The sequence below is a fragment of the Artemia franciscana genome, chromosome 12 (genome assembly GCF_032884065.1).
Source record: "Artemia franciscana chromosome 12, ASM3288406v1, whole genome shotgun sequence".
NCBI lineage: Eukaryota > Metazoa > Arthropoda > Branchiopoda > Anostraca > Artemiidae > Artemia > Artemia franciscana.
In genome coordinates this window covers 37,330,442-37,346,897 of record NC_088874.1, presented here as the reverse complement: position 1 = coordinate 37,346,897, position 16,456 = coordinate 37,330,442, and the positions used below count along the sequence as shown (strand labels likewise).

The window sequence follows — 16,456 nt, the reverse complement described above, 5'->3', positions numbered from 1 at the left end:
AAGTCACCATTCCACAAGGAATAGTGATATAAAAATAATGTATCATAAATGATACATTTCATAAGTCGGGTATCAAATGCTCGCATCTCTATAATTGTAAATTTTCAAAAAACCTCTTTTCAAAAACCTTTTTACTCCCCCTTTGATAGCCATAAAACAAAAAAACATTTTAGTTTTTATTTTACAGTTATCAGAGGGAAAATAAAAAAGTTCTGAGGTTTTTTGTTTGCTCTTCTTAAAACTTACAATTACGGAGATACGACCTTTTGATACCCGAATGACGACTTATAATACAAAACAAGAGCAAAGAGCTCGTATGGCACTTGTGACGAGGCGAGAAGAGCTAAGAGCCAAGAGATCATATGGTGTAAGCTCTAACAAAATTCTATGAATCAATAGATTGATTTAAAGAGGAAAATAAGAGGCTTAATACCGGTCAGGATTTAAAATCAGAGCTCTGAGTCACGATGTCCTTCTAAATATCAAAATTCATTAAAATCCGATCACCCACTCGTAAGTTATAAATACCTGATTTTTTCTAATTTTTCCTCTCCCTTTAGCCCCCCGGATGGTCGAATCAGGGAAAACGACTTTATCAAGTCAAATTATGCAGCTCCCTGACACGCCTACCAATTTTCATCGTCCTAGCACGTCCAGAAGCAACAAACTCGTCAAATCACTGAACCCCTCCCTCCAACTCCCCCAAAGAGAGTGAATCCAGTACGATTCTGTCAATCACGTATCAAGGACATTTGTTTATTCTATCCACCAAGCTTCATCCCAATTCCTCCACTCCAAGTGTTTTTCCAAGATTTCCCCCTCCAACTCCCCCCAATGTCAAAAGATCTGGTCGGGATTTGAAATAAGAGCTCTGAGACATGGATTCCTTCTAAAAATCAAATTTCATTAAGATCCGATCATCTATTCGTAAGATAAAAAATACCCCAATTTTCACGTTTTCCAAGAATTCCGGTTCCCCCCTCCAACTCCCCCCACTGTCAGAGGATCTGGTCGGAATTTAAAATTAGAACTTTTAAGCACAAGATCCTTCTAATTATCAAATTTTACTAAGATCTGGTCACCCTTTCGTAAGTTACAAATGCCTCAATTTTCAAAATTACCCCCCCCCCCAGTTCCACCAAAGAGAGTAGATCCGGTCCGGTTATATCAGTCATGTATCTTAGACAGGTTTCTATTCTTCCCATCCAGTTTCATCCTGATCTCACCGCATTAAGTATTTTCTAAGATTTCCGGTCCCCCCAACTGCCCCCCCCCCCAATTACGCTTGATCCGGTTGAGATTTAAAATAAGAGATCTGAGTTACGAGGTCCTTCTAAATATGAAGTTTCCTGAAGATCCGATCACTCCTTCGTAAGTTGAAAATACGTCATTTTTTCTTATTTTTCAGAATTAACCCCCCTCCCAAAAGAGTGGATCCGTTCCGATTATGTAAATCACATGTGTCAGACTTCTTCTTATTTTTCCCACCAAGTTTCATCCCGATCCCTCCAATCTAAGCGTTTTCCATGATTTTAGGTTCCCCCACCCCAGACTTCCCCCAATGTCACCAGATCCGGTCAGGATTTAAAATAAGAGCTTTGAGACACGATATCCTTCTAAATATCAAATTTCATTGAGATCCGATCACCCGTTCGTAAGTTAAAAATACCTCATTTTTTCTAATTTTTCAGAAATACCCCCCCCCCCAACTACCCCAAAGAGAGCGGATCTGTTCCGTTTATGTCAATCATCTATCTAGGACTTGTGTTCATTTTTCCCACCATGTTTCATCCCGATCCCTCCACTCTAAGTGTTTTCCAAGTTTTAGGTTTTCCCCTCCCAACTACCCCCCCCCCCCAATGTCACCAGATCCGGTCGGGATTTAAAATAAGAGCTCTAAGACACGATGTCCTTCTAAACATCAAATTTCATTGAGATCCAATCACCCGTTCGTAAGTTAAAAATACCTCATTTTTTCTAATTTTTTAGAATTACCCCCCCCCCCCCCAACTACCCCAAAGAGAGCGGATCAGTTCCGATTATGTCAATCATGTATCTGAGACTTGTGCTTATTTTTCCCATCAAGTTTCATTCCGATCCCTCCACTCTAAGTGTTTTCCAAGATTTTAGGTTTCCCCCCTCCAACTCCCCCCAATGTCATCAGATCCGGTCGGGATTTAAAATAAGAGCTCTTGAGACACAATATCATTCCAAACATGAAATTTCATTAAGATCCCATCACCCGCTCATAAGTTAAAAATACTTCATTTTTTCTATTTTTTTCCGAATTAACCGGCCCCACACTCCCCCCCCAGATGGTCGAATCGGGAAAACGACTATTTCTAATTTAATCTGGTCCGGTCCCTGATACGCTTGCGAAATTTCATCGTCCTAGCTTACCTGGAAGTGCCTAAAGTAGCAAAACCGGGACCGACTGACAGACAGACAGACCGACAGAATTTGCGATTGCTATATGTCACTTGGTTAATACCAAGTGCCATAAAAAGAAGTTCCTTTCCCTACCTATAAACAGTGAATCTTACAATAAACTAATTAAAACTAACTATAACTAATTAAAACTAACTATAACTAATTAAAAATAAACTAATTAAAACAAAAAGAAATAAAAACATTTAGTTTTTTAACAAAAAAGTCCTAATTTTTTCAAGGAACGGTAAGCTTAGAATTTAAATTAGTTTTCAGTCCCCTTGGCACAAAAAGATTAGATAATGGGATATTTTCCCTCTAGATTCATGATTCACAGCGTAGGGCAGGCTTCACCGGTGGGGAATGGCAATATTTTGGTATGTCATGGGCAGGACGTGTACCCTTTGGCTGACTATACTTTAATGCTTTAATTTTGAATTATTTTTTTGTAATTTTTTCATGTGAATGACGTTGTATTCATATGCATTTAAAGAGCAAAAAAAGATACAAGATAGTACTGCAGTAACGTCATGCATTGCACAAAAGGTGTTTCACACAGACAATATTTTTAATGGCATAAAATATTTCTAGAGAACGACCCAAAAAACATTACCAAGTTAATAGCCTTTTAGCCTTTCTTCAGGTGAATACATGTAAAATTTTGAATAAAAAAATTTAAATATTACGCAGTGGGGGGGGGGGGAGGAGGCATCAGGATTTTAGAATTGCCTAGGTAAGGTATGGTCTAAAATCGGTTGGGAGCCACTGCTCTAGATCCTTCTACCCACATTAGCAGCACAATTGAATTCCACAAATACCTACTTGTAGGTGTAGTTTTAGTGTTTTCTCTCTCTTTCAACGAAACACAAAGTCTACGATTCTCCTCTTGTAAACGAGATATTACGTCAGACAGTTCCCGACACTCTTGACGCCAAGTATCCTCAAGAATTTCTAATTCCTGGAAAATAGAAAATTCAGACTGAGTTCAAAGACTGGAATAATATCAAACCTACTAAACAAAAAAGGTCTTTGAGATGACAACAATGTAAAGTTGGATTTGGAAATTATAAATTGGAGAGTTAGATTGGAAGTTGGATTATTGATTCAATTCAAATATTGGAAAAATTGATACTAACGTTGAAGCTAAGAATCTATTAAGAAAATCACTTGTCAGCAAGAGAGAAAATTAAGCTAAGAAATATATTAGAAACTTGAATTTGTACCAACGGAAACGAATCATCTAACAGACAGTAATACAAATACGAGGCTCCTAAGGCATCAATAAAGTTAATAAAGCTGTCTAAAGTTAATCAACCGTTTTCCTCGCATAACTTTGTTGATGTTGGAAAAAAGTTGAACGTCATTTGACTTTTTCAAACAAAGTTCAGCTAATAGCAGAAGACTTGTGAAAAGTTTTAATAACTAATTGTCATACAAATGTCTGCATACAAATTGTCTACAAATAGCCTATAATAGTGTGTACTTGTTTAAATATTTTGCTTTGTAAAAGAATAAGGGTTAGACAGAGAAAACATTATCTTTTAAGTCATACTAAAACATATTAAAACATATACTAAATATATACTAAAACATACTAAAATAGACTGTTCTTTAAGATGACAACAATATAAAGCTGTATTTGGAAAATATAGATTGGAGAGTTAGATTGGAAGTTGGATTATTGATTCAGACCAAATATTGGAAAAATTGATACTGAAGCTAAGAATCTATTAAAAAAATCTGTTAAGAATTACTTGTCAGCAAGAGAGAAAACAAAACTAAGAAATATATTAGAAACTTGAATTTGTACCAACGGAAACAAATCATTTAATAGACATTAATACAAATGCGGGGCTACTACGGACATCAACAAAGTTAATAAAGCTGCCTAAAGTTAATCAACCGTTTTCCTCACATAACTTTGTTGATGTTGGAAAAAAGTTGAACGTCATTTGACTTTTTCAATAAAGTCCGCAAAGTTCATCCAATAGCAGAAGACTTGTGGAAAAATATTTAATAAACCACACACAAATAAGTCTCTACATATAGCCTATGATAGTATGTACATGTTTAAATATTATGCTTGGTAAAACAATAAGGGTTAGACAGAAAAAATATTTTCTTCTAAGTCTTACTTATTAAAAGGAAAAAAAAATGCCTAACTCCACGTCAGATTAACTCAGTTATTTGCTATGTAAAATTGCTGTAAAGTCAAAAAGGTGAAATTCTTTTATGAGCGGGGAAAACTTTATGGTGCGTAATTTGATGGAAAACTTTACTAACTTTTATTATACAGTGGGAACCCTGCATAACACGAGTACATATGTGTCTGAAGATGTTAAGGTAAGCAGAAATGTTTTAGAAACAGATGAACTCTGATTGCAATTTAAGAAATAAAATATTAATTTTATCGCATCAATCTTATCATATATCCAGCATTGAATTCAACCCCATCTACAAAAACCTCCATTACCAACGAGGAAGGGAACATGTCGGTTGAATAAATTCCAACAAAATATTTATCCACATGCACCACGGATGGATCATGAGCAATTACAGCTTTTTTTTATCAAAATCAGGAAAAAACCATTGAACTTCATATAAAACTATCAGACATACACCTCATTAGATATATAATCACTCAATACCAGGGTTGCCACCATGATCTGCTCCTGAAGTGCTAAAATTTCCAAAATTTGCGTGCTATACAGTGATTTTCGATGCAACAGTAAAAAAAATTGACAGTAATAGAGCTGAAATAGCACCTTTATGCTACAGGCGGTAACCCTGGCCACGTGCAACGGTGCTAAAAATAATGGAATGGTGCTAAAATAGTACTTTTGTGCAACAAATGGCAACCCTGAGTCAATATCAACCAGAAACCAGAAGCTATTTTCCGACATAAAAAGTATCTTGCAATGCTTTCAGCTTTCTGTGCTTTCTAGAGTCCATTATAAGGGAAAAAAAAATTACCTAGAGCCCTAATAAGAAGAAACTGTGAGATGAAATAAATAAAATCAGAATCAACAAACAATTTCTTCTAAAGTCAGAAGAAAGGCAACCCTAGAACTAAATTAAATTAAAAAAATCCAGTTTTTTTTTTACTGAAAGTAAGGAGTGATTTTAAAACTTAAAGCGAACAGAAATTATTCCGTATCTGAAAGGGGAAATCCCCTCACCAACCCCTCACTCTTTACGCTAAAATTTGACACTTTGTCCCAACTCTACTTTTAAAACGATAAAAAACTTTAGCATGAAGAGCGAGGCATTGATGAGGGGACAGTCCCTTTCAAATACGGAATAATTCCTGTTGGTTTTACGTTTAAACGTAACTCCATACTTTCAGTAAAAACAGGTGTCTTTTTCTATTTAATTTCTGAACGTTTTTCAACTAATGCAGGTTTGAATTTGGCTCACCGTATATGAGTAATTAAAAAAAAAATTGTATATTAATTTTGGCAGATTTATTCTATAAAGGGTTCCCCATCCTCAATACTCTGCTTTTACGCTAAAGCTGTTAGCACTTTTAAAAGACTTTCTATTCTAATTAAACGGCACCCGTGTTTCAGTAGACGCTCTTACAAAAATTGGGACAAACAGTCAAACTTTAGCGTCAAGAGTGAGGTATAGAGGAGGGACAACCCTTCACATATGGAATAATTTCTGTTCGTTTTTCAAATAATGCCGGTAAATCTGGCTCACCCTCTATGAAATACACCCCTCGCTCCCAAGAAAACCCTTCCGTGGAAATTTAATCAAACGTAAAATGCACTCTCCCCCGTCAAATTTACAACCAGACAGGTCCACTCTCGCTGAGACTCCCCTCCCTGTAAAATTGCTTGTGGACGATTCAGCCTGAAAAATTCTCCTTAGCATTCTTTCATTTGAATAAGACTTTAATCTCTAATGGGTTTCTCGATCACTCCAGAAATGCCACTTCCGTGGAAATTATTTCCCAGAAATCAAAGCACGCGGAAAAAAAACCCTGGATAATTCCATCGGAACATCTCCACATGAAAAATTTGGCTAAGAGAATGTAAGAATTAACAAGAATTTCATATAGTAATCTTGTCAAATCCCCCCAGTATAACATTTCCCAGGAATATCCACCCCCAAAAATTTCCTTCTCCACGGAAAATTCTTCCTATAGAAATCCACCCAAAGCACCCTCCCCCCCCCAAAAAAAATGTCTATAAACTTCCCAATAACAATTACTTTATGTTAACAATGGGCGAACTTCATACCTTACAGGCCTCTCCCCATGGACTATGGGGGGGGGGGGGATTTTAAACCTAAAAACATAGCTATTTGATTTTTCAACTATTATGAACAAAATGGCTATTTCAAAAACTTTGATCAGATAATTTGGGGAAAAAATGGGTTTGGGAGGGGACCCGTTGCCCTCCTATTTATTCGGTCACTTAAAAGAGGCACTAGATCTTTTAATTTACGTTAAAATGCATCCTCCCCCCATCTGCCAGGACCATTATTTCAATACAATTACCAATTAAAAAAAAAAAAAAAAAAAAAAAAAAAAAAAAAAAAAAAAAAAAAAAAAAAAAAACAAACAAACAAACAAAAAAACAAACAAAAAAACATGCATCCGTCATCTGTCTTCTGGCAAAATTCCACATTTTTGCAGATAGCAGCTTTAAATTTCTACCCTGGGGTTCTCTGGTAACTAAATCTGATGGTGTGATTTTCACTAAGATTCCTTTAATTTTAGAGGGTGTTTCCCCCCTATTTCAAAAATCAGACAAATTTTACATGCTCGTAACTTTGATATGATAGCACTAAACTTGATGAATCTTATAAATTTGGAATGAGTATAATAAATTGATTCTTTTGATGTTTCTATTGATATTAAAATTCCGTTTTTTGGAGTTTCGGTTACTATTGAGCCGAGTCGCTCCTTATTACATTTCGTTGCCAGGACTTGTTTGATAGTTTAGTCAGGCTACTTCCGTCTAACTAAATACGGAAGTTCTTTACACAGTAGACTTATTAGTTCTTTATTTTTCAATAGCTGAAAAAAAATTCTTATTGTTTAGTGTAGAGGTCTCATCCGGCTGGATTTTAATTGTAGAATACCTTGGGTTTACCATTGGAATACGTTTTTTGTGTTTTATTAGTATCTTTTTATTATTTAATACTTTTTTATGTTTTAATAGTATGTTTTTTTGTTATTTAGTATGTTTTTTATGTTTTATTAGTGTGTTTTTTATGTTCAATACAATATGATTTTATTATAGGTAAATTAAACCCAACACTTTAATTTAGTTTTTTTATGTTATTAGTATGTGCAAATTAGTATATATTTCGTTTCTCATCGTTTTCCGTTGATATAGGATTCCGGATTTGAAGCAGAAATATTCTGCTTTTAAGTTATTCATGAAATATTAGCATATTACGCTTGGAGTGACTTAGAAAAACTATTGGATTAAATAAAGAAGACGTATAATGAGGAAAAACATATTCACTTCTAAAAAAAATGTCTGCGATACAAAGAAAAAAAACATTCCAATCGCTTTCAGTGTAGAGGCAAAACTAGGAATTTCAGTTGAGGCAGAACAAAAAAGGTGAGGTCTAAAAGGGGACAAATTACAAGAAAAAATGAACTTGTTGTTGGTTATGGCAAGTGCTATTGGTAAACGCAATCAGGTTGTTTTCCCCTTTTCCTCGAGGGTTAAAGATTGGCCCAGCAAAGAAGGGATTTTCCTTGATTAAATATAGTTCTAAGGGATCTTTTTCTAAACCCCTCTTTTCTGTCAGGGAATTCCATTGTATATTATATATATATATTATATATATATATATATATATATATATATATATATATATATATATATATATATATATATATATATATATATATATATATATGATAATCTAATAATATATAATAATATTTATAATATATATATATATATAATATATATATATATATATATATATATATATATATATATATATATATATATATATATATATATATTATATATATATATATATTATAAATATTATTATATATTATTAGATTATCATTATATATATATATATATATATATGGTCCAAATATTGGTCCAAATTGAACTATTTGATCCAAATAGTTTTTATCCAGTTTTGCCCAAACCTTACCCAGTTATGAGCTGCCTAAAATTTTATGATGCATTTCCCACTGGTTTGCAAGCTCATTCGGGGGGATTATAAAAAATAGGGGTATTTTCCTCTTTCGTCTACCAAAGATATTCTCCATTTCAAAGCAGATGTTTGGCAAAGTTAGTGAAGTTGGTTAACGTGACAAATTTAATTCCCTAGATCTAACTTCCTACAATATCCCCATCAAATCTCAACTTTTCCCAGCATCCACATTTTAAGAATTTGAAACATTTGCCTAGATAATTCTGCCGTCTCTGTGATAGAACAGCGTATACGTTCTAAAACACCACAAGGAAGCGCAACGTCTATTTAGCCTTTTAGAGGTATGTTTCCGCAGTCATAGTTATTACTAATAATTTTCTCTTAGCTCCTGGAAACAGAACTGTTAACTATCAAAATCTTCTAAAAAGTCACCAAAACATGTTATTTGGAAGGAAAAGTTAATAAAGGGGAATTCATATGTAAACAAAGATTTAGAACCTCCTTTCAAACTACAAAATAACCATAAAAACAACACTAAAGAACTGTAAGACACAAAGTCGCTGAAAGGTACTTTTTAAATTAAGACATTTCCAAGTTTAGTTCTTCAAAAAGCTTTCATTTGCCGTCCCGCCAACAATTTACCAAAGAACGTACTGAATTATTAGACAATTTTACCAACAATTACTAGCAGCGTTGTATGTAACGTCGTAAAAGTTACTTCTTGAATTAAGATATTTCAAGGTTCAGTTAAAAAAATTTCATTTGCCGTCCCGCCAACAATTTAGTCAACAACATACTGAATTATTAGACAATATCATCAAGATTATTACCAGAGTTGTATGTTACGTCGTGGAAGTTTCTTCTTGAATTAACATATTTCAAGATTCGGTTAGTAACGTTTTTCATTTGCCGTCACGCCAACAATTTAGCCAACAACGTATTGAACTATTAGACAATTTCACTAACAATTATTGGCAGCATTGAATGTTAAAGTTACTTCTTGAATTAAGATATTTCAAGGTTCAGTTCTTAAAAATTTTCATTTGCCGTCACAACAACAATTTAGCCAACAACGTACTGAATTATTAGACAATTTCATTAACAATTATTAGCAGTGTTGCATGTTCCCTGGTGGAAGCACAAACATAAATAAATGGTAACTAACCTTCTTTTCTTTTCTTTTTTTACTTTTTTTTGTTTGAACAGCAAATACACGAATTAGATTAGAAAAGAAGCAGCCAATATAAAATTCACCTTTTCAAATTTTTGTCTATCAGCTGCCTTCTCATGTTTATCATTCTCCATATTGACAAGAGTTGATCTCAATTCATTGATCAATGAAGAATCTCGATCACTTTTGCTTGAATGCTTCTCTAACTGTTCCAAAACACCAATGACCTAAAATTAATCCACAACCTCATTTTTAGGGCTTACAAAACAGAGAGGATTGAGGGGGAATAAACTCCTCTACAACAGTCTCCTGTACTTAGGATAATTTCTAAACATTTAAAGCTTTGACGTCAGGCTTTATATGTATATATATATATATATATATATATATATATATATATATATATATATATATATATATATATATATATATATATATATATATATATATATATATATATATATATATATATATATATATATATATATATATATATATATATATATATATATATATATATATATATATATATATATATATATATATATATATATATATATATATATATATATATATATATATATATATATATATATATATATATATATATATATATATGTATATATATATATATATATATATATATATATATATATATATATATATATATATATATATATATATATATATATATATATATATATATATATATATATATATATATATATATATATATATATATATATATATATATATATATATATATATATATATATATATATATATATATATATATATATATATATATATATATATATATATGTAGGCCTATATATATATATATATGTATATATATATATATATATATATATATATATATATATATATATATATATATATATATATATATATATATATATATATATATATATATATATATATATATATATAGAAAAGAGAAATCACCAATGCAACAGCACAAACACATAAAAAAAAAAAAAAAAAAAAAAAAAAAAATAGAAGACAGAAGGAGAAAAGGAAGACTGTTTTCCTACATTAGTGATTAATATAGATCAGCACTTGAATGAGGCCTTTACCCTACCAATCCATACAATCGCATAGGTCAAACAGCATAGCCATACACAATCAGTCGTCATTTACCAAAAAAAAAAGAAAAAAAAAAGACAAACAATTCAGAGGCAACGACCCAACACAAGGGCTCACCATATATATATATATATATATATATATATATATATATATATATATATATTATATATATATATATATATATATATATATATATATATATATATATATATATATATATATATATATATATATATATATATATATATATATATATATATATATATATATATATATATATATATATATATATATATATATATATATATATATATATAGTTAACTTTCTGGGTTTTATCTTATCAATATATTTTAGAAAATCTTACTAATACCATATTACAGGCTCTATAGCAGTAAAATTTCGGTAAAGAGTGATTTATCTTCTGCCTTTATGATGTATCTTTTGGCCTAATCATATACAGCAAATGATCGTATAAAGCTAATGAAGGGCAACCCTTGTGCTAGACACAGTGGATTGAATTCCGCTTCACAATGGAGGGCCCAGGGTTCGGTCCTAGAATAATCAGGGACTAGAATTTCATGGAGGTCATGCGTCTCTAAATAATAAAGAAGAAGAAGAAAAGGGCTTAACGATCGTAAGAGCTACAATTTTATTTTAAACAGTTATTCCAAAACTCAGATAATATGATATTGAGCGCCATTTCATAACTGGCTAAGTATGCGTTTACAGAGCAGAAATCAGACCCCCTACCACCCCTAGACACAACCTTGAGTGCAAGCCATTCAGCTCTTATATTGGTTTATTTTCTTGTTCTTGTATTTGTTTTTTCTTATTAGCATTGTGTTGTCTGAATAATTTTTTTCTATTTCTTTTTGTCTTGATAATTTTTTTCTTGGTATTTTCTTATATCAGTTTATTTTCTTTTTCGTATTTTCTTATGTTACTTTATTTTCTTTTTCTAGCTGCTAACCCACCCGAAGTTACTCAGCCACTTAAGAATATTCTAGCTCTGGAAAACAAAACTACCACGTTATCCTGTCGTATCACCGGTCACCCATCAACATCTATTACATGGTACAAAGGAACTAGAGAAATTTACACCAGTAACAAATATAACATTCAGAAAGATGGCGATACTTGTATTCTACAAATTAACAATGTATATGGAGAAGATGCTGATTATGGAATGTTGTTCAAAACCATTATTCCAAAACTCAGATAATATGAAACTGAGCACCACTTCATAACTGGCTAAGTATGCATTTATAGAGCAGAAATTTTATTATTATTCTTTTTTTATATCCGAAACACGTCTCGCAGAGAGGACACAGCACAGACTTCATACCAAATTGGTTCATTTCTAATCTTTAAATACCGTGCAAGTCTTAAAATACCGTGCATAAATATGGATAGACTCTTTTCCCTTCGTTACAGATAGATACAAACATTCCAGCGCGGCCTTTGAACTGTCATATATCTGTAACGAAGAGAAAAGAGTCTACCCATATTTATGCTTCCAGTTTTACGACATGCATTTCCTGCTGCTAGGACCAGGTATTGATGAGGTATTAAAAATTCCTCATTTTTTCTAATTTTTCAGAATTAACTCTCCCACCCACTCCCCCAAAGAGAGCAGATTCGTTCCGGTTATGTCAATCACGTATCTAGGACTAGTGCTTATTTTTCCCACCAAGTTTCATCCCAATCCCTCCACTCTAAGCGTTTTCCAAGATTTTAGGTTCTCCTCTCCCAACTCTCCCCAATGTCACCGGATCTGGTCGGGATTTGAAATAAGAGCTCTGAGACACGATATCCTTCCAAACATCAAATTTCATTAAGATCCGATCACCTGTACGTAAGTTAAAAATACCTCATTTTTTCTAATTTTTCCAATTTAACCATCCCCCCTCCCCCACCCCCCAGATGGTCGAATCGAGGAAACAACAATTTCTGATTTAATCTGGTCTGGTTACTGATACGCCTGCCAAATTTCATCATCCTAGCTTATCTGGAAGTGGCTAAACTAGCAAAACCAGGACAGACAGACCAACGGACAGAATTTGCGATTGCTATATGTCACTTGGTTAATACCAAGTACCATAAAAATGGTTGTAATATATGTTGTAAAACATGATCATAATTTGACAAGTAACACAAACCAGTCACTCTTGAATCGAGAATTTCAAATGTAAAATCAAAACAACTCTATTGATCTATTTTTCTTCAGGTTTTAGCATCAAAGTCCCTATCAAACTCAGAAAAATAAATCATTCATCAAAAAACAATTTTTTAGAAACCAATTTGAACAACTAAATATTTTAATGTGTTCAAACACATTTGTCATATAACCAGATATTTGCCATACCCAAGAACAATTATACAAAATAATCATTAAAATTTTTCCACAACATATCTGTCCAATTCAATCTAAAACCGCAATGTGTGTTCTATGTTACTTTTTTCCTGTTGTTTATTAATTTTACCAATTTACCTTCCCTGCTCAATCACCATTATCAAGGAAAATACCCAAAATCCCACAAAAATCTTCCTTTGGCATATAAAGAGATCAGGGGCGTCGTTTTGGGGAGTGGGGGGTAAGGGGACCAGTTGCCCCCCAATAATTAGAAACAAAATACGACATATCCCATGCCCCTTGACTATACGGATAATTACTCCACTTGCCCCACCTCCAATAAAAATGCTGGGGATTCGCCTCTGAAGAATATATAGATGACCTCACTTGACGTAACTCCCCTTTTACATAGCTACTTGCAGTGGCATCAATTCACAAAAACTCAGGAAGTGGGACACAATTATTTTCAAAATTTAGGGAAGGCAAATACATATTTTCAATGCAACCCCCACCCGCCCAAAAATTCAAATGAAAAAAAGAATCTGAGGAGGCAAAAGCCCCGCTGCCTTTCCCCCAATTGACACCACTGACACCTTTTTATGTGAGAACCTCAATTATTACCTTTGTCATAAGCCCTGCAATGGCATCTGGTCCATATTTTTGAATAAGCAGTTCAAATTCCTTTCCAATTTCTGAAGCAACATCATACACTTCAACTAAAGTCATAGATACATCAGAATCATCACTTTCACTTCCAGGCACTGAATCCATTTCAAATGGCAATGGTCTTTTCAGAATGTATGGCATAAAAAGGATGCAGTAGGGATCTGCAAGAACAATTATGACTTTAGAAAGTTATCTATGTTTCACACTGTTAAATTTCTGGGTTTTAAAATGTTCAAAACAGAAACATTCACTTTTTGGGCACAGCTCAATCCTGGCATGCAAGCGTAGTCACTTCCTACTAACCTATATCTCTTAAATAATGCAGAAACGTGAACCAACTAAGACAGCTGTAATTTTCAAAAACTAAAGGAGGAATGTACATGGTGTGTCAGTGAAATAATTGTCCTGGCGAAAATAAAAAAGAGAACAAATTTTAATTGTAGAAGTAAAAGCAACAAATCAAAATATTAGAAGGATACAGAGGCTTTAATCCCAGAAACTGAAACTTAATTATGGATCTGAAATGGGGCACTTAGATAGACGGAGAAGAATTTGTTAGAAGATTTCCTATATGTACATATGTTCTGGGGGTAATTAGATAGATGGAGAAGGATTTGTTAGAATATTTCCCATATGTACATGTGTTCTATATATGTACATATGTTCTAGGGGCACTTAGATAGATGCAGAAGGAATTGTTAGAATATTTCCTACATGTAAATATGTTCTATATATGTACAGATGTTCTGGGGCACTTAGATAGATGGAGAAGGAATTGTCAGAATATTTCCTATATGTAAATATGTTCTATATATGTACATATGTTCTAAGGCCACTTAGATAGATGGAGAAGGATGTGTTAAAATATTTCCTATATGTACATATTCTTTTCGGCACCTGCGGGACTGACTATTTTAAACAGCAAAAATGTAGTGTCGAGGAAAAATTACACTTTCTACGAGCATAATGAGACAAAGGTTGAAATGGCTAGGATACGTTCTGTAGATGAAGGATGATAGATTATCAAAGATTACCACTCTTTGGCCAATTATCTAGGGCCGAACAAAAAGTAGGTCGTCTATAAAAACGAAGGTACAACTTCTTGGGTGTATAAAGAGGAAGGCTTTGAACATATTGGGATGGAGGAGGACTGTACACAGCTGTGTTTGCCTCAGGCTGCTTGGTGCTGAAGTGAGTGATTACTAGTAGTAAACTCTAGCTAAGCAGAAAAAATGATTTAGAAAGATGATCCCAGTTTCAATGTAACTAATCACCATAAACAAGTTCCTACAGTTAAGGAACTTCCCCTTGAGAACAGTAAACAAATGAGCTCTGCACAAAAATTATACTGTAGCAAAAATTCCTATACTCTCCATTAAAGATTTTTGGGACCAATCAGTTGCACACCTTTCTTCATGACTCCGTCTTTGCACACGCAGAACAAATTTCTAGCTACATACATGTGTTATGATCTGATTGAATTCCAAGAAGCAACTGAAGCTATTGCTGTGACCCTTTTGTAACTTATCAAAGCATGCACTGTGATGCGTTTCATTTCTGCACCAAAACAATAAACCCTCCATGGAAGTTTAGAATGATTTCCCATTATGGAGAAAACAATAAACCATCCATGGAAGTTTAGAATGATGTTCCATTATGGAGAAAACAATAAACCATCCAAGGAAGTTTAGAATGATATCCCATTATGGAGAAAACAATAAACCATCCATGGAAGTTTAGACCCCTGAATCAGAAAAGCTGTTCAATTTGAATAAATAGCAAAGTAACTTAGTAGTTTCAGAAAAAGGACTTAAAGCCTGAAGTGGTAAGCATTAAAACTGCACCATCAAATTCTGGTTGTCCAAGAATCCCATTACAGTATTATCAACCCCCCAAACTAGTAAAATACATTGCATCTGTAACACCATGGGTGCAGATTTATTTGGGGTGTTTTACTGCTGTTTGTTTTCCACCCCATTTAATTCTGGTTGTCCAAGAATCCCATAACAGTATTATCAACCCCCAAACTAGTAAATACAGAACATTGCATCTGTAACACAATGGGTGCAGATTTATTTGGGGTGTTTTACTGCTGTTTGTTTTTCACCTGATTTGATTGTACATAACTAGTACTGTACTTAACTAGTGGTGGTAAAATTTTGAGAGATATCTTCAAACTTAAATCATGGGTTCTAGTGTCCTTGGCCAAAAATAGTATTTTGTCAAAAATTTTAGGTATCCATTTTAATTCAAAAGAAAAGATATGAAAACAGTGTTCTTTTTTCTGCAGTGTTTCTGGCTTATTTTTTTGTTTTAAATAACAAAATTTTCAGATTAATGTTTTGAAGGGAAATTGGTAGGCCTATATAATAGACTAGGAATGCCAGCTTATGATTTACTTAACAGAAATATGCTGTAAAAACCACACTATGTGCAAATCATTTTTCTTATGAACCTGTTCTCAAGTTGCTAAAAATACTGTTCCTCCAGGAGCCAAGATACAAACTTATCCTCAAGTTTGGATACTCATCAGTATATTGACATTACCCTTCTTGTCTGTAGTTTAAAATGCCACCCAAAACAAACA

At 33.0% G+C, this 16,456-nt stretch overlaps 1 protein-coding gene across 2 annotated transcripts in view; it reads right to left on the bottom strand.

The window, feature by feature from the left end:
* Positions 1–16,456, bottom strand: part of LOC136034074 (RILP-like protein homolog) — a 67,713-nt gene that overhangs the window by 43,862 nt on the left and 7,395 nt on the right. For both annotated transcript variants that reach the window (XM_065715194.1, XM_065715193.1), the window contains exons 2-4: positions 13,825–14,030; positions 9,823–9,966; positions 3,250–3,385 (exon numbers count right to left, since the gene is read on the bottom strand). In XM_065715194.1, the coding sequence (XP_065571266.1) occupies positions 3,250–3,385; positions 9,823–9,966; positions 13,825–14,010 (466 nt within the window). In that variant the 5' untranslated portion in view covers positions 14,011–14,030. The remainder of the gene's footprint in view (positions 1–3,249; positions 3,386–9,822; positions 9,967–13,824; positions 14,031–16,456) is intronic.